This window comes from Nesoenas mayeri (assembly GCF_963082525.1).
Source record: "Nesoenas mayeri genome assembly, chromosome: 12".
NCBI classification, from domain to species: domain Eukaryota; kingdom Metazoa; phylum Chordata; class Aves; order Columbiformes; family Columbidae; genus Nesoenas; species Nesoenas mayeri.
Window position 1 is genome coordinate 18,922,829 of NC_137547.1, and position 24,273 is coordinate 18,947,101.

At 42.7% G+C, this 24,273-nt stretch overlaps 3 protein-coding genes across 3 annotated transcripts; 1 reads left to right on the forward strand and 2 right to left on the reverse strand.

The window, feature by feature from the left end:
- Window positions 1–1,836: 1,836 nt before the first annotated feature.
- On the reverse strand, window positions 1,837–8,345 carry LOC308044793 (fatty acyl-CoA hydrolase precursor, medium chain-like; the record flags this gene model as incomplete). Its single annotated transcript, XM_080351663.1, has 14 exons — window positions 1,837–2,011; window positions 2,163–2,235; window positions 2,551–2,682; window positions 2,844–2,991; window positions 3,151–3,237; window positions 3,319–3,459; window positions 3,958–4,008; window positions 4,139–4,243; window positions 4,865–4,966; window positions 5,580–5,733; window positions 6,052–6,185; window positions 6,370–6,511; window positions 7,352–7,556; window positions 8,273–8,345. The coding sequence occupies 14 exons, from the start codon at window positions 8,343–8,345 to the stop codon at window positions 1,837–1,839; spliced, it is 1,722 nt and encodes a 573-aa protein (XP_080207789.1).
- Window positions 8,346–11,717: 3,372 nt separating this feature from the next.
- On the reverse strand, window positions 11,718–18,254 carry LOC308044794 (fatty acyl-CoA hydrolase precursor, medium chain-like; the record flags this gene model as incomplete). The annotated part of the gene is made up of 13 exons (XM_080351664.1): window positions 11,718–11,892; window positions 12,044–12,116; window positions 12,431–12,562; window positions 12,724–12,871; window positions 13,824–13,910; window positions 13,991–14,131; window positions 14,648–14,752; window positions 15,043–15,144; window positions 15,300–15,453; window positions 15,680–15,813; window positions 16,242–16,383; window positions 17,236–17,440; window positions 18,182–18,254. The coding sequence occupies 13 exons, from the start codon at window positions 18,252–18,254 to the stop codon at window positions 11,718–11,720; spliced, it is 1,671 nt and encodes a 556-aa protein (XP_080207790.1).
- Window positions 18,255–20,955: 2,701 nt separating this feature from the next.
- Window positions 20,956–22,898, forward strand: CIAO2B (cytosolic iron-sulfur assembly component 2B). Its single transcript, XM_080351998.1, has 5 exons — window positions 20,956–21,122; window positions 21,215–21,294; window positions 21,572–21,697; window positions 22,152–22,197; window positions 22,725–22,898. The coding sequence occupies exons 1-5, from the start codon at window positions 20,981–20,983 to the stop codon at window positions 22,820–22,822; spliced, it is 492 nt and encodes a 163-aa protein (XP_080208124.1). The 5' UTR covers window positions 20,956–20,980; the 3' UTR covers window positions 22,823–22,898.
- Window positions 22,899–24,273: the final 1,375 nt, after the last annotated feature.

Consider the following 24,273-nt stretch of genomic DNA (forward strand, 5'->3'; position numbering starts at 1 on the left):
CAAATACAGGATCTGCAAAATCTCTCAACTCGTGTCCCATCAAGAATCCCAAAGAAGCAGCTGCTTTGAAAATGTTACCAGTGCAAAACAGTTTCTGCCAACTCTGCCAATCTTAGTTAAAAGAAGAAAATAAACAAATGGGATTTGAGATCCCTACAGCCTTGCCTGTACACACTTGGTAGAGATGCACAATCATGACCTATACGTGGCAACACTTACTCCAGTTATATAGACAAACTTGTGGAATCTGGGGACACTGTTACATACCTGGTAAGTGGAATTCTTGAATGCTGTTTGGTATTTAATTTTAAGAGAGAACATGTGGCAGCTTACCCTCAATCAGTGAATAATGCAGAAGTCAGGGACCAATCAGACCCTTATTTGTCATACCCTTTATTTTTCAAAAAAAATCTACTCCTAAATGTAGCCTCTGGAATGCTTTGTAACAGGACACATTCCATCAGAAAGGATGAGCCTTTAGAGCAGCCGTCTTGAACACAAGCAGCCTCATTCAAGTCCAGGAGCAATGCCAGCAGCAGACTGTGTTTCACATTGCTGGGCTCTGGGCAGAGCCTTCAGGGGTGGCTCAAGGGCATCCACTGCTCTCAGTCTGCAGATACAGCAGCAGGAGCTCCCTGGGCCAAGCGGCCGTGCTGTGTGCGACAGGAACCCGCTGTGTGTTCGGGCCCACAGGCCAGCGCAGTCCCTGCACCTCGGGTTCCACCGCTGCACGTCCTCGGGCACGCGGGATGTGCCCACCAGCCCTGCTCCCTGGGAGGGCACAGACTGCTGCCCGGCCGCTGCTGGTGCTGCCGGAGCTGCCTGGCACCAGCATTGGAAACTGCTGAGAGCCGCTCAGCCCCAGTTCCTTGAGTAGCTGGGAAGCAGCTCAGCAGCTTTGTATCCAAACACACAACTGAACTGTCTGAGGAAGAACTTCACTCTGCAGTGATAAACACATACTGGTTGTTGGGGTGGTTGTAAACTCTGCTCTTCCAGCTTCATTCCACATGATCATCAGGGCTGCTGAGGAACTTTCCAGTTGTCTCATCAGCGCTGTTGCTTTTCAGCATCTTGTTGCAGTGCATTCAAGCTGCAGATACCAAGGCTGTTGTCCTTAGTACAGAAGTTAAGCCAGTCTCTGGTTCCTGCCATGAGCTCAGCTTCAACCCTTTGGGTTGAAGAAAGAAATGGGGCACATTTCTGGCTTCTTGGATGTGATCCAACCTCTTGGAATCAGCCTGTATCAGTTAACAGAAAGAAAATGAAGCTCCAAAAAATCAAAAAGCAACATTTATTTATAAGAGTTGACAAAACAAGAAAACAAGTAGAGATGTCAAGCTCATCTCACAGAGGTTTTTTGGTGGATGCTCTGCTTCCTACAAGCTATTTCCAATTAAAGGAAGTGGAAAGACCCTGTGAAAATAACACCTGACTATTTGCTTCTGAAAGAAGAGGGGAATAAACATATAACATCTTCAGATACTTCTGATATTTTCTGTATAGAACATTTCTTACAGATTTCAATAGATTTCCCAATTCCCTTCTCATTCCTGCCTCTGACAGGAGCATTATTCACTTTTGTTATGCACTGATGAGATATCATGCTCTTTTTGAGCCTGAAAGATTGTGCGTTTTCTCTCCTTGCTTCATTAAATAGTGATTTTCAGTCCTGCAAACATTCCAAATTTCCCCTGATTCTCTCCTTCCACTGTGATCATGACAACAAATTACATAATAAGGACTCAGAAGAGTTAATAAAATCTGCATCCTGACAAACTAATTTTGTTTGAGTTTACTCTGAGTTTTAAAAGCAAACTCTACCCACCCCCACTCTTATAATTCACTGTGTTCCCTCCTTTCATCCACTATTTCTTTTAAGAGCTGTGTCCAAAACTCCATTTTGCGTTCTTTCAGTTTCTTTGATGCCTTTTGCATGAGGTCTATTTCCAGGTATCCTTCGTCCAGATCGTACTGAGGCCAATGGACCAATCCTTCTCCGTTGGGATTTCTGGAAATAAGGTAATGAACAGTTAGCTTTTCATTTACCTGTCACTTGTGCTCTGACTGCCAAATTCTTAGGAACCAGCATGTAAGTATTGCTGTTATGGTTCAGGTGGCACAGACAAAACTTGAGCTGTAATTAGCATTGCAATTCTCACCCATTTCTAGCAAAGTTAGTCCAGTATCTCATAACATTTCTGCTAAGCTTATTTTCTTCTTCTGTAGCATTCCCTGCAAAGTGAGACATAATATGGCAACGTTAAAAACTAAATAATCAAAAAAGAAGCAGCTCTATCAAATCTAATGGACCGTATTCAGTTGTATTTGTCCCTCTGAGCTATGGGAATTTTAACCACCAGAGCTCTAGGAGAGAAGTGCAGATGGATGATTTCATGGAAAGTAACTACTGCTAAAGACAGAAAATGCTTATGTTGATTTCAATGATTCTAAGAAAGTCTATTCTAGCCCCGCCCCCCCCCGCCCATAAGTAAAATTAATAATAAGGATGTTTTAAAAGGACGACTTTAGTAAGCATGGATACATTACCAGCTAAGAATGGCTTTCCAAACACAAAGGCAATCTCAGCTCCGTGATCTGCTTTTACAAACTCTGGTACAACCCCTGTCGCTGAACTGGGTCGATGCTGAAACTCATAAAAGTAGACTGGGTTGCCAGCATCTGGTAGAAAATGTACAGAAGAGTGTTAGTTTGAGAGCTGAAACTACCTGCCGTCAAAGAGGATAAACTTTGATTACAAGCTATTTTGATAAAATGAAAACACAAGCCGTGTCCATAATCACACCTCAGGTGGAACTCTACATTTCTTCTAAGAGACTCACCTCTATGGTATCTGGCCACTTCAATGGATGGAAAAACAAACCAAGCATCTGCAACTGCATCAAGAAAACCATCTCGCACCTGAATACGGTTTGCTGCATTCCCTATGTATTCATTGTATACTCGATCAACAACTTCAGAAGTAACACCCTGAAATGAACAACAAAAATATAACAGTGATGAATATTATCAAGAGTAACAGCACTGAGTGTGTCACCTGTACAAATATACCCTATATATACAATATACAAACATAGAACCAGACAAGTGAAAAAGCAGCACTGGGTTGTTTTGAAAATGGCCTCTTACCTTAATAGTCACTGGTACGAATCTGTGTAAAAGCTGACGTGCAACATCTTCATCGAGACCATCTGCAGTAGCAGGAATTTTCAAAGTCTACATGATACAGAGAATCACATTTAGTAGAAAACCTTATGTTGAAATTATGTAGAAATAATGACATTACATGTCTCTTACCGTAGGCATCACCCATCCAAATTCACAGTTATTTACTCCTATTATATATGGGACTGGATTGATCAGTTTTTCAGATAGTAATTGGATGGGATTCTTTGGAAAAAATACCCCATCTACAGATGTAAAGGCAGATAGTAAAGACTGGAGAAAAAAAAAAGACCAAACAACAAACATGTTAGCTCTAGAAAAAACGTTCGGATTTTCAGTGCAGCTCCACAGCAAAACAAAACACAGTGCCATGTGAAAATATTGGAAACAATGTATTCAAGGCATCACTACACTTTCTCTGACAGATTTTCTGCACTAGGCAGAAGATTCTGTGCGGACCAGCATTATATTTTATTGTTAGTGAACCACGGGTCATGATGTTTAATTTGCATCTCTTCTTAGGGAGTTCAATCCTACTATGATGTGTGGAGCAGTAGTGGAAAAACTAACTTCTGTGTTGAAACTGGAAAGGAACATGGAAACCAGCACTGTGATAGGAACTTCTAAGTAGAATATAATATAGTATATTAATTAATTTTCAGGTTCTCCAGGAGAAACTGTGACATGTACACACTCTTCTCCTTCCCCTGGCAGAGCAAGGCAGCAAAACACAAGTAGCTCAAGGTGCACGCAGAATGAAAGGAGAGTCACCTGTTGACATTGTTCAGGTGAGTTACAGCACAGCTGCAATGCTGTCAAAGCCTGCAAAGGTCTAGAAAGTCACATCTTTCACTCACTTCAAGTTCCCCTAATATGCAACACGCAAATAGCATGCTCTGTTAGGACTAAATTGGAAAAGTCATTTAAACCCAGTAAGTATAGTTTCACCTACCAGTTTTTGTGCTATTTGTAGTATCTCTTCTTCTGTTTTTTCCCTTAAGCATTCAACGATTGCAGCTGAACTGGGTTTTTCACAGTCAGAGGCAGCAGCAACTCTCTGAAATCAAGGAAAACACTCACTCTTCACCTGCTCCCATAGAAGGCTCCGTGTGCCGCCAGCCTGAGAGCGCAGCAGGGGGAGTCTGAACTTCTGCACAAGGACCAGTGCAGCCGGACACGTTCCAGCTGCAGAGGCAGAGAGCAGGGAGCCCTCAGAACCCTCCACACTGGGGCTGAGCGGAAGGAAGGAAGTCAGCTCTTCGTTTGAAATATAAACAGAATGGATAAAGTCTTGTTTACTTGCACATAACAGGCATCAAAAAAGAGGGAAGGAGAAGAGTATTGAGAATCTGGTGCCATTTTCCTGCCAAAAATCCTAGCTCTACTTTTCCGGATGACAATACATGTTCTAGGATTGCTTTACATTTCACACTCCTTCCCTGCCTTCTCTCTTCACTTCCTTAGTTTTTTGCTTTCAGACATTTGACAATTTTTGGAAATATGAAAAGCAAAGCATCATTAAACATGTATTATTTGCATGCAGAAATACTGTCTTTAACGACAGTGGTGGTAGTTTCAGGAGAAAAAAACCCACAGGTGTTTCTACATTTTGGAATACACAGTTTAAGCTGTGCAAAACTATCTGGAAAAATAATCAAATTTACCACGAAGTACCCACTTTTGCTTCTTCTTCAGGATGGTCAGTGAACAAGAGCCTGCTTGCAGTACCGCTCTCTGAAATGGCTTTATGGAACAAACCCTTTGCCAGGGGAGATAAGATCTATAATAAAGCAAGAACAAGCATGACAAGCATTCTGTTCTGACCACTGACTTAGAATTTCACTCTCAGGAATTGCCATTTAAAACATTTTGAAAACAAATGCCATAACACTCTTATTGTACAGCCTCTGATCTCAGCTCTGATCCCAGGTCACAAAATGCACAACAGGTTCAGCTGTGATAACTTAGCACAAGTGACTGTCAAAGCAAACAGGAAAAAGGCAATACGTTCTCTTAAAGAACTTTTATCAGAAAGATTTTTGGGGGGGTTTGGCCCTACAGAAAAACAAACAAACAAACAAACCACCAGAATTTAATTTAGTAGATGAGGAATAACATTTTGGGTCTGAACGGCAAGATTTGGGTGTGATAAGAACATTTTCATCAATCAGAGGTTGTACTGATATCACATCCTATTACAGACCGAGGTGTTGGACTCAATGATCCTCGTGGGTCCCTTCCAACTCAGGACTTTCTGACTATGATGTGTCATTTACCATTAAACCATCCCTTTTCTCTCTCTGACTTTTCATGTAGGTACTAAAAATGAACATGAAAGCTGGTTTGGTTTTTTTGCCCTAAGTAATTAAAATTAATTATCGCTGTGAACTTACAAGAGCAGAAACACTGATTCCTCCTGCAGATTCTCCAACAATAGTGACGGATCCTGGATCTCCTCCAAAATACCTGATATTTTCCTGAATCCACCGAAGAGCTGCTACTTGATCCAAATAGCCCCAGTTACCTGGCGCGTGCTTATCACCAGTGCTGCAGAGAATAGATTTGTTTCAATGCTCAGTGCAAGAAAAAAGGCAGAGAAAAATATAATCTGTGCTATAAGAAATCAGCTGCCATTCTCTACACAACTAAAAACATAAATGGCTCAGAAAGCATTGAGCTTAAAGTAGCAACCAAACAACAACAGAACGAAGCTCACTTGGGACATGTAAATTGTTCCCAACTGTTGCATATGCAACTAAGAAACGTATAGTCTCTTTGCATAAGCAAGTGTCCTGCACGGCTCTTCACCGAGGCTCTGCACACGTAATTGAGGAAATCGCAAAAAACGGAAATAAGATGTCTTACCTAAAATATCCAACGATACCTAATCTGTACTGAATTGTTACCACCACCACATTGTCAAAGGCCGCTAATGCTGAACCATCGTAGGTTGAAGCTGCTCCACAAACGAGTCCACCTCCGTGGATCCACACAAAGACCTGGGAAGACAAAACCAGAGACAACCCAGCACGGATAAGAGCTCCCAGTGATAAAAATTAAATAGAAGCCAAAATATTGTATGTAACTTGATCATCAAACTGCAGCTGTAAGTCTGCAGATAGTACAGCTTCTAGGTTTACTGTACAATAATTGTGCTAGAGGTTTTATAATAGTTTTGCTTACCGGCAGCTCCTGTTTTTCTGTAGCAACGGGTGTATACACGTTTAGGTATAAGCAATCTTCAGACACTTGGAGATGAACTTTTTCTTTTCTATTAGTAACAAGGTACGAAATTAAATTTCCTTTTTCTTTATCCTGTAGACACCTGAATAAATGAGAAATAAGTAACTAAAACCACAAAACTAGGAAGTGTAGCTTTTTTGTACTACCAGAGTAAAGTGCTAACCAGAAACCAATCTCTAGTACATTTCCAGATTGTTTGCAACAGAAAACATTTAATATTTTTTCACCTTCAAGCTACGTTCTTCCTTTGAGCTCACATTAAGGAGATGTGTAAAAATGAGTCACAATCTATGGCAGCACACAGGGACATGCAGATACAACTTTGTGTTTCAAAACGTTTCAGAAATATACCTGCAACTACCTGTGGCTATAAATGCCTTCAATGAAAATGCAAGTTAACTATTTTGCATCTTCAATGGCTTTTTGTATTGTAATGGTGGTTCTCAGGCTTGAGACACTAAACAAGGGCAGTAGCACAAATGCAGAAAAGATATTTACAACATAGACTAGAAATGCTCTGCAGTGCTTATGTGTCCTGTGAAGCATGTGACTCGCTCCACATTTTGTTCTTTGAATGTTTTATTCCAACATTTCCTCAGCTTCTTTCTGTTTCTGCTCCAAAGCTACACAGTTCTTATACATTGCTAAGCAATGACCAAATGCTCCAAAACATGAACATCATTAGCAAAGTGCTGGTCCACATTAGTTTGTCACTAATGCCCATCAGATAAGAGCTTTTCATAAAAAGAGCAGCTTATAGAGGTATCTTTAGGAATGCATTCATTGTAACAGTCACAGGTGGCAATGAGATGGCAGCAAGGAATGTATCTTTGTGGCTTGTGATTGCCCTACACATCAGTGTCCTGGACTTGCATACCATGTACGAGTCTTACAAAGATCCCTGGCTGTGTTGTTGTCTTACATTGGTGGGTAGGAAGTGGCATCTCTGACTCCTTTCCACGGCTCAGGTGGCTGGGGTTCAGAAAACCTCAGTGGCCCAACTGGCGGCTTAGCAAAAGGAAGCCCCAGGAAGACATTCACACTCCTCTCGGCTGCGTCCACTTGGAAGCGGTACCCTCGGACTCTCCCGTATTTGGTCTCCACTTCTGGTTGCTCTGCATTGTGTCCTGGGGGACGTGAGCACAAAATAATTGGTCTATTTGTAAGTAATTGCCAGATTTCTAAGAACTTTAGCTGCTTAAATAAACACCTTTTGTTTCAACAAACTGAAATCAGAATTGCTGACGTCATTTCAGCCTTCATTCTGATTGTTTTCCATGTATAAACTCCCTCAGGTATATCAGATGAATTGTCTTACTATCCACACACATCAGTAATTGCATGTAGATCTTAACTCTTTTTGATCCATGTTGTTAGTTAAAAGTCCAGTTGGGTGGTCTCAATAAGAAAAGAGCTGTGAACACACAAAATACATTCCAGAACTTTGTATGTACAGCTAAAAGGAAAACCTTCTATCATTCCGAAAAATGCTCTGCCATGTACAAATACTGTTAGCATTTAGGTAACATTTGTTAAACATTAGTGTGAAAGTTCTCTATATCAAATTACAGACGTGGTGCAGTGGTCTGCGCTGCCCCAGCAGACAAGATGTTGAGACAGGAAGCTGATTTCTTTATTTGCACAATCAGTCAAGTAAGACAAATGAGTGAAAGCAGATCACAAAAAGAAATTGAGAAATGTTTGCTCTTCAGACGTAATTTCCATTCAGCAAGGTTGTTTGCCCAGCTCCTCCGCTACAGCTGGGGTTCCCATAGGTGAACAAGCTGCCACGGGCTCTATTTCCTTACAGAAGGCAATAGGTAAAATCCCTTCCCAAGCTCACCGGTAGCTACAAGCGCCGTGACCCTAACAGTCAGAATCAGCGACAGCAGCAACGCGTCCTTTCCAGTTGCCATTTTCAAGCCAGTCACATATTTATCCCCGCAGCCTGTTGCCTTATATACCCTGTTACGTGTATGTGTTACGCAAGGCAACTGCTGATTAGCAAAAGCAATACTCAGGCTGTGAGACAAATCGATGCTTGCTTGGTAGCTAACAAAAGAATTAGAGAGCTTCTCAACACTAACGAGATGGTTCCTCAGCTTTTGTAGCATGGGAACAATATTAAAGTCTGTGGGTGGGAACTCTACATTTAATGCCTCTGAAAAATGAGGAGGGTTTATGGGCTTCACATCTATCAATGTTGCATGACATGAAAAAGAGGGAAGAGAAAGCTGAATAAAGGTCTTGTGTTAGTTCTACGTGAACTTTGGGCCTTTTTTTTTGGCACGCCTCAGTAGCTCTTGCCCCAGAAAGGCTGTTTCGCAATTTTATAATATATCACGAGAATTCTCAGATGTCAAAGATAGCACAGATTAATTTACTGCTTGCACCTTTGTTTTCACCTGAGTGGGCCATAAAGACCCACAGTCCTTGAATTAGTTCAGCACACATAGTATGCAGCTAGTAGCCCTGTGCACTAGGACTGTGCTTGTGACCTTTACTCCAACCTCCCTCAGTGTACCTGCACAGGTGTGCTTTACAGCCCTTGCAGGTAACCCCAGTCAACGTTAACCTGGGCTGCTCAGGGGGCAGAGTGTTGGCAGGTGGCCGAGGCTCCTGCCCTTTGTACAGAGCTGTGAGTTGTGGCACTACACTGTTGCCAATACCAACGCCCTTTATTTTTCCCCTTCATTTACTATCCTATTTTCCAAACATTTCTCTTCAATCCTCCTTTGTTCTACTCACTACTTGTTTTTCAAATACAGGATCCGCAAAATCTCTCAACTCGTGTCCCATCAAGAATCCCAAAGAAGCAGTTGCTTTGAAAATGTTACCAGTGCAAAACAGTTTCTGCCAACTCTGCCAATCTTAGTTAAAACAAGAAAATAAACAAATGGGATTTGAGATCCCTACAGCCTTGCCTGTACACACTTGGTAGAGATGCACAATCATGACCTATACGTGGCAACACTTACTCCAGTTATATAGACAAACTTGTGGAATCTGGGGACACTGTTACATACCTGGTAAGTGGAATTCTTGAATCCTCTTTGGCATTTAATTTTAAGAGAGAACATGTGGCAGCTTACCCTCAATCAGTGAATAATGCAGAAGTCAGGCACCAATCAAAAACCAATCCTGACACCAGGATACATCCAGGGCGGTTGGTCCATGAGTGTTTAGTTTCCCCAGGTGAACGATGCGCAGAGCACGGTGGCGGTGGAGTTCACTCCCACCATTCCTCACTGCAGCATGGCGACCCTGATCGGCCTCTCCATAAAAGTAAAACTGATCAGATCGCTGCCTGAGAGGTTTAAGGTGAGTAATCAAATTGCTCCAAAAGCCAAGAAAAGGGATTGTATTTGAAAATTACAAAGAAAAAAAAAAAGGCACTACCTAACTGGTGGTGAAAACTGACTGGAGTGGTTTTGCTCTTGCGGGTGAGGGGAACGCTCTGGAAGCAGAGAGGGCCGTGCGCTGAAATGTGGATGCAGAGTGGCGGGTCCGTGACAGCGGTGTCAGGGCGAGTGGGGTCGCGGGGGCAGTGACCTGCAGTGCTCTGCAGCACGGGAGGAGGGGAGGCTGCTGCCCTGGCTCAGAGAGGCTTAAGCAGATGGGAATGCACAACAGTCTGCGAGTTTAGACTTCATTCTGCTCTATGCAGTAACTGCCGTTGGCAAGAATACTCTTTTTGCCCTCTTTTTGTTACGGTCTTATATTTATCATCAAATATCAAATAGTTTGAACCTGAGCTTCCAATGTACTGTTGACTTTGTCCTCTTTTTCTTTTGTGATGCCTTTTAAGCTGGATGTTCACATAACACCAGGAACACATGCCTCTGAGCATGCAAGTAAGATGTTTAATGCTCTGGTTTGTGGTTTTCTTTGGGTTTTTTAATTTTGAACATGAGAGGGGAGAGAGACTCCCACACCTGCAGAGCAGCTCTTGACTCTCTGGGACTTGACATGCATCAGCTTCTGGGGATGTAGCAGAACAGCAACATGTAATGATGACACTGGAATGTCCTGTACTGTACTGTTGCCATCTCCTCAGGCGGCCTGTGCTCTCAGCTGGTCATGGATCTGCCTGGGTTCTGGAGGACTCAGAAAATGGGGAGAGGCTGGGGGGAAATTTCCTCTTGCATTACAGCTACAGGTGCTGCTGGACCACAAACAGCTTTGTGGTTTAACCTTTCATAACACGCCAGCTGTGACTCGAGACTGCAACTCTGCAGCATCCCTGGCAGCTGTAGAATTACAGGTCTACCTGGGTGCCATAGCAGCGTCAGAAACTTCTGAGAGCTGCTCAGCCCCAGTTCCTTGAGTAGCAGGGAAGCAGCTCAGCAGCTTTGTACCCAAACACACAACTGAACTGTCTGAGGAAGAACTTCACTCTGCAGTGATAAACACATACTGGTTGTTGGGGTGGTTGTAAACTCTGCTCTTCCAGCTTCATTCCACATGATCATCAGGGTTGCTGAGGAACTTTCCAGTTGTCTCATCAGCGCTGTTGCTTTTCAGCATCTTGTTGCAGTGCATTCAAGCTGCAGATACCAAGGCTGTTGTCCTTAGTACAGAAGTTAAGCCAGTCTCTGGTTCCTGCCATGAGCTCAGCTTCAACCCTTTGGGTTGAAGAAAGAAACGGGGCACATTTCTGGCTTCTTGGATGTGATCTAACCTCTTGGAATCAGCCTGTATCAGTTAACAGAAAGAAAATGAAGCTCCAAAAAATCAAAAGCAACATTTATTTATAACAGTTGACAAAACAAGAAAACAAGTAGAGATGTCAAGCTCATCTCACAGAGCTTTTTGGTGGATGCTCTGCTCCCTACAAGCTATTTCCAATTAAAGGAAGTGGAAAGACCCTGTGAAAATAACACCTGACTATTTGCTTCTGAAAGAAGAGGGGAATAAACATGTAACATCTTCAGATACTTCTGATATTTTCTGTATAGAACATTTCTTACAGATTTCAATAGATTTCCCAATTCCCCTCTCATTCCTGCCTCTCACAGGAGCATTATTCACTTTTGCTATCCACTGATGAGATATCATGCTCTTTTTGAGCCTGAAAGATTGTGCGTTTTCTCTCCTTGCTTCATTAAATAGTGATTTTCAGTCCTGCAAACATTCCAAATTTCCCCTGATTCTCTCCTTCCACTGTGATCATGACAACAAATTACATAATAAGGACTCAGAAGAGTTAATAAAATCTGCATCCTGACAAACTAATTTTGTTTGAGTTTACTCTGAGTTTTAAAAGCAAACTCCACCCACCCCCACTCTTATAATTCACTGTGTTCCCTCCTTTCATCCACTATTTCTTTTAAGAGCTGTGTCCAAAACTCCATTTTGCGTTCTTTCAGTTTCTTTGATGCCTTTTGCATGAGGTCTATTTCCAGGTATCCTTCGTCCAGATCATACTGAGGCCAATGGACCAATCCTTCTCCGTTGGGATTTCTGGAAATAAGGTAATGAACAGTTAGCTTTTCATTTACCTGTCACTTGTGCTCTGACTGCCAAATTCTTAGGAACCAGCATGTAAGTATTGCCGTTATGGTTCAGGTGGCACAGACAAAACTTGAGCTGTAATTAGCATTGCAATTCTCACCCATTTCTAGCAAAGTTAGTCCAGTATCTCATAACACTTCTGCTAAGCTTATTTTCTTCTTCTGTAGCATTCCCTGCAAAGTGAGACATAATATGGGAACGTTAAAAACTAAATAATCAAAAAAGAAGCAGCTCTATCAAATCTAATAGACTGTATTCAGTTGTATTTGTCCCTCTGAGCTACGGGAATTTTAACCACCAGAGCTCTAGGAGAGAAGTGCAGATGGATGATTTCATGGAAAGTAACTACCGCTAAAGACAGAAAATGCTTATGTTGATTTCATTGATTCTAAGAAAGTCTATTCTAGCCCCGCCCCCCCCTCCCATAAGTAAAATTAATAATAAGGATGTTTTAAAAGGACGACTTTAGTAAGCATGGATACATTACCAGCTAAGAATGGCTTTCCAAACACAAAGGCAATCTCAGCTGTATGATCTGCTTTTACAAACTCTGGTACAACCCCTGTCGCTGAACTGGGTCGATGCTGAAACTCATAAAAGTAGACTGGGTTGCCAGCATCTGGTAGAAAATGTACAGAAGAGTGTTAGTTTGAGAGCTGAAACTACCTGCCGTCAAAGAGGATAAACTTTGATTACAAGCTATTTTGATAAAATGAAAACACAAGCCGTGTCCATAATCACACCTCAGGTGGAACTCTACATTTCTTCTAAGAGACTCACCTCTGTGGTATCTGGCCACTTCAGTGGATGGAAAACCAAACCAAGCATCTGCTACTGCATCAAGAAAACCATCTCGCACCTGAATACGGTTTGCTGCATTCCCTATGTATTCATTGTATACTCGATCAACAACTTCAGAAGTAACATCCTGAAATGAACAACAAAAATATAACAGTGATGAATATTATCAAGAGTAACAGCACTGAGTGTGTCACCTGCACATCCCTGGCTAAATAAACCCCAACCATTACCTTCTTTCACAAACATCCTCAGCTGTGCAGAATGTGGCTCAGAGCTCAGAATGGGGAATTACATGAGTGACTGGATAGAAATGTTCTTATGGAAAAAGGGGTTTGCAACAACTAAAGATCAAACTTCTTAAATAAACATCAGTCAGTGATTCTGATACATAGATATGGCAGTCTGTTCTCACTACTGTGGAAATAACCCTCGTAAGAGAAAAGGAATCCCGTTGGATTTCATAAAATTCACTTGTTTGTAGAAGGCCATAATTTTTGTCCTTTCAGAACAAACTGTGTCTCTGCATTTCTAGGTTCATGATGGATGTCTGTGACACTGAATGATCCCTTACAAATGCTGGCCATGCTCATGAAGTCCTTTATTCTTCCATAAGGAACCAGAAGGCTAAGAGGTTTGTAAATTACAGTGAAGCAAAACCTCCAGACAGCTAAACATGGGTCTCTCAGTCATCTCACGTTCTCCTGTCTGGATACCTACTGCTTCAGAACAGCATGTTCTACAGGGCTTGTGTCACACCTGCTGGTACCATGCATGCCTTGGATAACCTAGGGAATCTAAAATGTCACAAGACATCTGTGTTTAGGTACCTGAATCACTCCCAGATTTCCACAGAACTCGTTTTAAGGTAGAAGGGCATTTAAGATAGAAATTTAAAGTGTATTTTCAGTCATTAGTGGCAACAGGGACACAGTATCTGCTGCCTGATACTGGCCTGCAGTAGGAAGCTGTCAAACGGAATCAAGTTTACCTCTAAAATATACCCCATATATAGAATACACAAACATAGAACCAGAGCAGTGAAAAAGCAGCACTGGGTTGTTCTGAAAATGGTCTTTTACCTTAATACTCGTTGCTAAGAGGCCCTGTAAAAGTTCACGTGCAACATCTTCATCCAGACCATCTGCATAAGCAGGAACTTGCATTAACTGCATGATACAGAGAATCATATTTATTAGAAAGACATTAACAAAATGATATATTAATATTAACATTATAAATCTCTCACCTTAGGAAGCAGCCATCCAAATTCATAGTTATTTATTCCTATTATATATGAGACTGGATTGATCCGTTTTTCAGATAGTAGTTGCTGGGGACTCTTTGGAAGAAATACCCCATCTGCACTTGTTCTGATGTACGGGGGAGCCTGGAGGGAAAAACAAACAAACAAACAAACACCAGCTTCCTTGGCACAGAAATTTTGACTCCAGAAAGAATTTTCAGATTTTTACTGTAGTTCCAAAGCAAAACAAAAAGCAGCAAGAAAAAAGATAGGAAGAAACATATTCAAGCATCACTACGTTTTCTCTACAGATTTTCTACACCAGGCAGAAGATTCTGTGACGATCAGCATTATATTTTTAATGTGTGGGAAACACGGGTGATGATGTTCAATTTACATATCTTCTTAATTAGTTCAATGCTATTATCATTTATGAAGCAGTAGTGGAAAAACTAACTTCTGTGTTGAAACTGGAGAGGAACATAGAAGCCAGCACTGTGACAGGAATTTTAAAGTAGAATATAATATATTATACTAATTAATTTTCAGGTGCTCCAGGAGACACTGTGACATGTACACAAACTTTTCCTTCCCCTGGCATGCTCTGTTAGGATTAAATTAGAAAAGTCATTTAAACGCAGTAAGTATAGTTTCACCTACCAGTTTTTGTGCTATTTGTACTATCTCTTCTTCTGTTTTTTCCCTTAAGCATTCAACGATTGCAGCTGAACTGGGTTTTTCACAGTCAGAGGCAGCAGCAATTCTCTGAAATCAAGGAAAACACTCACTTTTCATCTGCTCCCTATAGAAGACTTCTTCTCTGCCTTCATTCTTCGCTTCCTTACTCTTTTGCTTTCAGACTTGTCTGAATACTTGAGTATTTGAAAAGCAAAACATAATTAAACATATAATTTGCACAAAGAAATTATTTAATAACTGTGGTTCTAGTTTCACAAGAAAAAAAGAAAAAGCACTGCTTCTATGTTTTGGGATAAACTGTACAAGACATGCAAAACTGAGAGGAAAAATAATCAAAATTACCACAAAATACCCACTTTTGCTTCCTCTTCAGGCTGGTCAGTGAGCAAAAGCCTGCTCGCAGTACCACTCTCTGAAATGGCTTTATGGAACAAACCCTTTGCCAAGGGAGATAAGATCTATAACAAAGCAAGAACAAGCATGACAAGCATTCTGTTCTGACCACTGACTTAGCATTCACATAAGGCTTCAAGCATTGCAAGCATCATTAACATATGTGGTGGTATTTTTTTTTCCCTTAAGTAATTCAAATTTATTATTACTGTGAACTTACAAGAGCAGAAACACTGATTCCTCCTGCAGATTCTCCAGCGATAGTGACGGATCCTGGATCTCCTCCAAAATATCTGATATTTTCCTGAATCCACTGAAGAGCTGCTACTTGATCCAAATACCCCCAGTTACCTGGCGCGTGCTTATCACCAGTGCTGCAGAGAATAGATTTGTTTCAATGCTCAGTGCAAGAAAAAAGGCAGAGAAAAAAATAATCTGTGCTATAAGAAATCAGCTGTAAATTGTTCCCAACTGTTGCATATGTAATTAAGAAACATATAGTCTCTTTGCATAAGCAAGTGTCCTGCACGTCTCATCACCAAGGCTCTGCACACATCATTGTGGAAATCACTGAGCAAAAACTGAGATAAAATATCTTACCTAAAATATCCAAGAATACCTAATCTGTACTGAATTGTTACCACCACCACATTGTCAAAGGCCGCTAATGCTGAACCATCATAGGATGAACCTGTTCCGAAAAATAATCCACCTCCATGGATCCACACAAAGACCTGGGAAGACAAAACCAGAGACAACCCAGCACGGATAAGAGCTCCCAGTGATAAAAATTAAATATAAACCAAAATACCTTATTTTGTGCTGTTTCACTCCTGACTCTTTCAGATTACATTTCACAGGTCGTAGAAGTCTTTCAAATATGAGGCCTGCAGTCTCCCAAAATGGCATTGGTTTAAATACTTATATTATACCAGTGCCCTATGACAGATTATTTAGAGGAAATCAAACATTACCTACTAAAATGGCAATACAATTTAACTGAAAAATAGGATTTTGTGTATCTTTTAAACCTGAGCAAATATTTACTGGGGCAAAGTATGTAACGCGATCATCAAACTGCAGCTGTAAGTCTGCAGATAGTACAGCTTCTAGGTTTACTGTACAATAACTGTGCTAGAGGTTTTATAATAGTTTTGCTTACAGGCAGCTCCTGTTTTTCTGTAGCAACGGGTGTATACACGTTTAGGTATAAGCAATCTTCAGCCATTTGGAGACGAACTTTCTCTTTTCTATTAGTAATAATATCTGAAAACGAATCTCCTGTTGCTTTATCCTGTAGACACCTGAATAAATAAAAAAATAACAAGTAACAGAGATAACTAAAAACCTCAAAGCTATGAAGTGTAGCTTTTTTGTACTACCACAATAAAGTGCTAACCAGAAACCAATCTCTAGTACATTTCCAGATTGTTTGCAACAGAAAACATAAATTTTTTTACCCTTTAGTATGTTTTATTCCTTTGAGTTCACATTAAGGAGATTTGTAAAAATGAATCACAATCTATGGCAGTACACAGTGACATGCAGATATAACATTGTGTGTTTTGAAATATTACAGAAATATACCTGCAAATACCTGTGGCTATAAATTCCTTCAATGAAAATGCAAGTTAACTATTTTGCATCTTCAATGGCTTTTTGTATTGTAATGGTGGTTCTCAGGCTTGAGACACTAAACAAGGGCAGTAGCACAAATGCAGTAGATATTTACAACATAGACTAGAAATGCTCTGCAGTGCTTATGTGTCCTGTGAAACATGTGACTCATTCTGCAATTTTTTCTTCTAACATTTTATTAAAAAAATTCCTCAGCTTCTTTCTCTTTCTGCTCCAAAGCTACACAGCTCTTATACATTGCTAAGCAATGACCAAACGCTCCAATACATGAACATCATTAGCAAAGTGCTGGTCCACATTAGTTTGTCACTAATACCCATCAGATAAGAGCTTTTCATAAAAAGAGCAGCTTATAGAGATATCTTTAGGAATGCATTCATTGTAACAGTTGCAGGTGGCAACGAGGTGGCAGCAAGGAAAGTATCTTTGTGGCTTGTGATTGCCCTACACATCAGTGTTCTGGACTTGCGTACCATGTACGAGTCTTACAAAGATCCCTGGCTGTGTTGTTGTCTTACATTGGTGGGTAAGAAGTGGCATCTCTGACTCCTTTCCACGGCTCAGGTGGCTGGGGTTCAGAAAACCTCAGTGGCCCAACTGGCGGCTTAGCAAAAGGAAGCCCCAGGAAGACATTCACACTCCTCTCGGCTGCGTCCACTTGGAAGCGGTACCCTCGGACTCTCCCGTATTTGGTCTCCACTTCTGGTTGCTCTGCATTGTGTCCTGGGGGACGTGAGCACAAAATAATTGGTCTATTTGTAAGTAATTCCAGATTTCTAAGAGCTTTATCTTCTTAAATATACACCTTTTGTTTCAACAAACTCAAATCAGTATAGCTGACATCATTTCAGCCTTCATTCTGATTGTTTTCCATGTATAAACTCCCTCAGGTATATCAGATGAATTGTCTTACTATCCACACACATCAGTAATTGCATGTAGATCTTAACTCTTTTTGATCCATGTTGTTAGTTAAAAGTCCAATCAGGTGCTCTCATTAAGAAAAGGCATTTTCTTTTGAAGAAAAGATCTGTGAATATACAAAACACGTTCCAGACCCTTGACAGCATGTGCAGCCGAGAGAAAAAGCTTCTAACATACCTGAAAATGCTCTGCCATATACAAATACTGTTAGCATTTAGGTAACATTTGTTTTAAGACTGGTGTGAAAGTTCTCTATATCAAATTACGGACGTGGTGCAGTGGTCTGCGCTGCCCCAGCAGACAAGATGATGGGACAGGAAGCTGATTTCTCTATTTGCAAAATCAGTCAAATAAGACAAATGAGTGAAAGCAGATCACAAAAAGAAATTGAGAAATGTTTGCTCTTCAGACGTAATTTCCATTCAGCAAGGTTCTTTGCCCAGCTCCTCCGATACAGCTGGGGTTCCCATAGGTGAACAAGCTGCCACGGGCTCTATTTCCTTACAGAAGGCAATAGGTAAAATCCCTTCCCAAGCTCACCGGTAGCTACAAGCGCCGTGACCCCAACAGTCAGAATCAGCGACAGCAGCAACGCGTCCTTTCCAGTTGCCATTTTCAAGCCAGTCACATATTTACCCCCGCAGCCTGTTGCCTTATATACCCTGTTACATGTACGTGTTACGCAAGGCAACCGCTGATTAGCAATAGCAATACTCAAGCTGTGAGCCAACCGAGCGGGGCAGCCGGAGCAGCTGCCCGGCCCATGAGCCACTGTAAAATGCTCTGAAAAGAGTTGTCATTGTGACAGGATATTTGTCCTGCTGCTGGAACACCACCCGCTTCACAACGGTGTCAGGGTTTCCTCACACTACACAGTCAAGAGACCAGGAAGGGAACTCCACTTTTACCTTATCACACCTGTTTACTTTGTCTTGGTATTAACGACTCAAGGTAAGGAACACACCATATAGCCACCAAGAGCCACCCCCAAACAATACTCCTGAAAAATGTGCTTTGGCCGAAGAAAACGTTGAGGGATTTTTCTTCTTACAACACAATATTTGCTGACAAAAACACTACCAGAAAAATCTCACTTTTCCTGCAAGGTGGATGCTGCTCCACCTGCCATCAGTCCTGTGTGTTCAGGGATGTTTGCTTGGTAGCTAATAAAAGAGTTAGAGAGTTTCTCAACACTAACGAGATGATTCCTCAGCTTTTGTAGCATGGGAACGATATTAAGGTATTTGGGTGGGAACTGTACATTTGACACCTCTGAAAATCAGGACGTTTGTGGGCTTCTGTGTGAACTCACATCTATCGATGTTGCATGACATGAAAAAGAGGGAAGAGAGAGCTGAAGAGAAATAAAAGAGATTTTCTGCCATTAGAGTTAGGGTTTGGGCTCGTGTAACTAAGGACTTGTGTTAGCTCTACATGAACTTTGGGCTTTGCCTCTTTTTTTTGGCAAGGCTCAGTAGCTCTTGCCCCAGAAAGTCTGTTTTGCAATTTTATAATGTATCACAAGAATCCTCAGATGTCAAAGACAGCACAGATTAATTTACTGCTTGCACCTTTTTTTTCACCTGAGTGGGCCATAAAGACCTAGAGTCATGAAATTAGTTCAGCACACATAGTATGCAGCTAGTAGCCCTGTGCACTAGGACTGTGCTTGTGACCTTTACTCCAACCTCCCTCAGTGTACCTGCACAGGTGTGCTTTACAGCCCTTGCAGGTAACCCCAGTCAACGTTAACCTGGGCTGCTCAGGGAGAAAAGTGTTGGCAGGTGGCCTCAGGTGTACACAGTCAGTGCACACTGATTATCTCAGGCATTTTCTCTGGTCACCAGGAGGCTCCTGCCCTCTGTACAGAGCTGCGAGTTGCAGCACTACGCTGTAATCAATGCCAATGTACTGTTCCCAGTGTATGGCTGGTGCACAGTACACATTGGCAAAGGGGATAACATGGCAAGTTCGCGCTTCAAACAAGATAATGGGGACGATAACTTCATTGTAGAATTTTTATGGCTGCATAGACGCAGAGATGTTCACTGGGAGACATTTTCTTGTTTTCTGTTTTTTTCTCCACGCAGTGTGGAACAGCGAGAATCCCTGCTTGTGTCGCAGCTTCCATCCCATGGGCACACACACCTCAGCTCACTTGTGACCTGCAACCTGCAGGAGTCCTTTGCCACAAAACCAAACACTGGGCACTCTGCTTGCTGCTCTCTCCTTTTGCTGAAAAAAACTTTAATTCTCTCCATCAGCAATTTATTTTCTATATCCCGATCTTCACTCATTTTACTACACTCTGTCCTTTCCTATTTGCTTTTCCTTTATTTTTCCCCTTCATTTACTCTTCTATTTTCCAAGCCTTACTCTTCAATCTTCCTTTGTTCTGCTCACTACTTGTCTTTCAAATACACGATCTGCAAAATCTCTCAGCCCATGTTCCATCCAGAATCCCAAAGAAGCAGCCGCTCTGAAAATGTTACCAGTGCAAAACAGTTTCTGCCAACTCTGCCAATCTTAGTTAAAAGAAGAAAATATACAAATGGGATCTGAGATCCCTACAGCCTTGCCTGTAGATACTTGGTAGGGATCCACAATCATGCACAATCATGTGGAAACACTTAATCCAGTGATACAGACTAACCTGTGAACTCTAGAGACACTGTTACATAGATGGCAAGTAGAATTCTTGAATCCCATTTGGCATTTAATTTTAAGACAGAACATGTGGCAGCTTACCCTCAATCAGTGAACAATGCAGAAGTCAGGGATCAATCAAAAAACAATCATGCCACATGATTATATTTGCCTCTTTATACTTCAATACACTGTTACCTTTCTTGATTTCCATAGCTGAAAAATACACACAAGTATCGCACTTATAGACACACAATTTTATAACAGCTCACAATTACATTTTACCTCATGATTGTATGGTAGAAGCGTTGCAAGTCTGCAATTAAAGAGGGTCGGTTTGGCTTTCTACTCAGCCCCTGCTGAGCATTCAGTGAAGCTGGAATGTACAGAACATAAAGCCAGACATTATGAATCTAGTACCTGACAGCTATAACTCGCTGAGCCCAAGTGGAGTTCAGTTTAAACTGTGCAAGACCCGACCCGCTCCGCGCTGCCCCCACCCGCTCCTCGGAGCCCCCGACAAGCGAACCCGCGCTCCCCGGGTCCCGCCCGCCGGCGGCCCCGCGCCCGCACGAGCGCGCTGTCGCACGGGGAAGCGCCGGCCGGCCTAGCACCGCCCAGCACCCGCCTGCGCTCCCGGTGCGGCCCCGAACGGCGTCCGGGCTCCTTCCGCCCGGCAGCGCCGCCGCAGCCATGGTGGGCCCGGGCCCGGGCGGCGGGGCGCCGCTGGAGAACGCCAACCCGCTCATCTACCGCCGCTCGGGGGAGCGGCCGGTGACGGCGCGGGAGGAGGACGAGGAGCTGCCCGACTCCATCGACGACCGGGAGATCTTCGATATCCTGCCGGGAGGGGAGGGCCGGGGCCGCAGGGCAGGGCCGGGTCGGGTCGGGCCGTGCAGCTCCGCTCCGCTTTCCTTAACGCGGCACATCTCATCCGCTCCATTAACGACCCCGAGCACCCGCTCACCCTGGAGGAGCTGAACGTCGTGGAGCAAGTGCGAGTGAAAGTGAGAGCCCGGGGCGCCCGTCGAGCCGCCGGGGCCGCGGGGGTTAAACGCGGGCGGGGCCGCGGGCACAGCCCGCACTGACGGACTAAGCTGCTGCTCTCTAGCGCTGAGGGACGTTCGTACCGCGGTCTGCTGCAGCTCAACATGGTATCTGACAGTGTCAGTGAAGAAGACGATGAGCGGCAAGGTGCAGCTCCGAGCTGCGTTTCCCACAGGTGCCTGCAGCTGGGCTGGGTACGGCCGGGGCGGTTGGTCCATGAGTGTTTGGTTTCCCCAGGTGAACGACGCGCAGAGCACGGTGGCGGTGGAGTTCACTCCCACCATTCCTCACTGCAGCATGGCGACCCTGATCGGCCTCTCCATAAAAGTAAAACTGATCAGATCGCTGCCTGAGAGGTTTAAGGTGAGTAATCAAATTGCTCTAATGAAAATTACAAAGAAAAAAAGAAAGGCGCTACCTAACTCGTGAAAACTGACTGGAGTGGTTTTGCTCTTGCGGGTGAGGGGAACGCTCTGGAAGCAGAGAGGGCCGTGCGCTGAAATGTGGATGCAGAGTGGCGGGTCCGTGACAGCGGTGTCAGGGCGAGTGGGGTCGCGGGGGCAGTGACCTGCAGTGCTCTGCAGCACGGGAGGAGGGGAGGCTGCTGCCCTGGCTCAGAGAGGCTTAAGCAGATGGGAATGCACAACAGTCTGCGAGTTTAGACTTCATTCTGCTCTATGCAGTAACTGCCGTTGGCAAGAATACTCTTTTTGCCCTCTTTTTGATACTGTCTTATTTTTATCATCAAATAGCTTGAACCTGAGCTTCCAATGTACTGTTGACTTTGCCCTCTTTTTCTTTTGTGATGCCTTTTAAGCTGGATGTTCACATAACACCAGGAACACATGCCTCTGAGCATGCAGGTAAGGTGTTTAATGCTCTGGTTTGTGGTTTTCTTTGGGTTTTTTAATTTTGAAGATGAGAGGGGAGAGAGACTCCCACACTTGCAGAGCAGCTCTTGACTCTCTGGAACTTGACATGCATCAGCTTCTGGGGATGTAGCGGAACAGCAACATGTAATGATGACACTGGAATGTCCTGTACTGTACTGTTGCCATCTCCTCAGGCAGCCTGTGCTCTCAGCTGGTCATGGATCTGCCTGGGTTCTGGAGGACTCAGAAAATGGGGAGAGGCTGGGGGGAAATTTCCTCTTGCATTACAGCTACAGGTGCTGCTGGACCACAAACAGCTTTGTGGTTCAACCTGTGATAATGTGTCAGCTGTGACTCAAGACTGCAACTCTGCAGCATCCCTGGCAGCTGCAGAATTACAGGTCTACCTGGGTGACATAGCAACAGAGTGATATGTGTCTCCATGTAAAATGCTTTAACAAAGACCCTGCATAGCAAGGTTTTGACTGGTTTCTTGTGTTGCGTTTCTTTCTGCACAGTTAATAAACAGCTTGCTGATAAGGAACGTGTAGCAGCTGCTTTGGAGAACACTCACTTACTGGAAGTGGTGAATCAGTGTTTGTCTGCCAGATCATAATTGCCTGATGAGGAAATTATTGGTATTCTGCTCTGTTTAATGTAATTTTTCTTTTTATATATATATAGTGGTGATGCTAATGTTACTCTATACATATACCTATGAGCAAAATAAAATCACTTGGATTTTCTAAAAAAATGTTTCATTATTCCTACAAAAACTAGTATATGGGAAATCAGCTTACAGACAGCTACAAAAACATAATGAACATTTACTTTTACATTTTACTAGTCATTGCATAGGTGGGTGTGATATTGGTGAGATAGTAATAAAAAAAGTGAGGACCAACCGCAGTTAGTTTGCTGAAGCTCACGGCTCCTCTTGTCCAGGCTCCCTCAGCTTGGATACTCGCTGAGAGATACCGTACGGCCAGTTCTAGCAAAATCCTCTGTTCCCTGGTTTTAATGATTCTTAGCTGGCTCCTGCTCTATGGAGATAAAGTGGGAGAAGAAAACATTAATTTGTTACAAATATTTCTTGTCAGACTGTTTATTTTTCAAAAAAAAAGCTACTCCTAAAATGTAGCCTCTGGAATGCTTTGTAACAGGACACATTCCATGAGAAAGGATGAGCCTTTAGAGCAGCTCTCCTGATTACAAGCAGCCTCAAGTCCAGGAACAATGCTGGCCACAGCCGCCCCCCTGCCACACAGGTGACAAAAAGCCTTTGCTGTCCCACTGCAGGTGAGTCACAAACAGTAGGAGGATCAGGAGGACAATATCTACATAAACCCAACTCTTTAAGGTGACACAGGGCGACACACACTTTGCCAGATTGGAAATGCAGCGGCCACTGAGTTTGGGCAGCAGCTGTGTCCACTCTGAGCCAAGCAGGAAGACCTGAGTGACTGGCAAGTCATTGCTGCCAAACTCTCTCTGCTGGACCAGATCCCATTATTTTGATGTAACTTTGAGATGATGGTTTATCATAGCATTTTTGTTTCTTAATCTACCCCAATTAGTTTCATCTGAGTTCCCATCAGATGTGTCACACATGGCTTTGACTAAAATAACCTCACTAGATTGCGAGAAGCTTGCTTAACCCCAGGATGCCTGGCAGCTTGATTTCTCTACACTTTTGCTAATGGAAGAGCTGGCACGTGGTCTAAGGATTAAGAAGGTATCTAAGCAGCAGTACTTTCTATTTCCCATGCAAAACAACAAATAAATAAATAAATCATCCACATAGTCTGAAATCCTTGCAGAGAAAAACAAGAAATGCCAATAGATTCCATTTTCCCCCCAAAGTTTTAATAGAACAAAATTAGTTTTATAACTGAAAATCAGAAAATAGTTTCATTAACACTGTGGGCAACTTTTTGAAAAACACAAATACTTTTGAGGTAGACAGAAAATTATTAGGAATGAATCACATAAATTGCTTCTCTTCAAATTGGCACTGACTTATTTTCACAACAATGCATTTTAGACATTGTTTTTTGAAACAAAAGT

Coding starts and splice junctions, on each gene's coding strand:
- CIAO2B (XM_080351998.1), top strand. CDS start 20,981: ATGGTGGGCCCGGGCCCGGGCGGCGGGGCGCCGCTGGAGAACGCCAAC. Junction 21,123..21,214: donor CGACGACCGGGAGATCTTCG/ATATCCTGCCGG, acceptor TTAACGCGGCAC/ATCTCATCCGCTCCATTAAC. Junction 22,198..22,724: donor ACATGCCTCTGAGCATGCAG/GTAAGGTGTTTA, acceptor CTTTCTGCACAG/TTAATAAACAGCTTGCTGAT.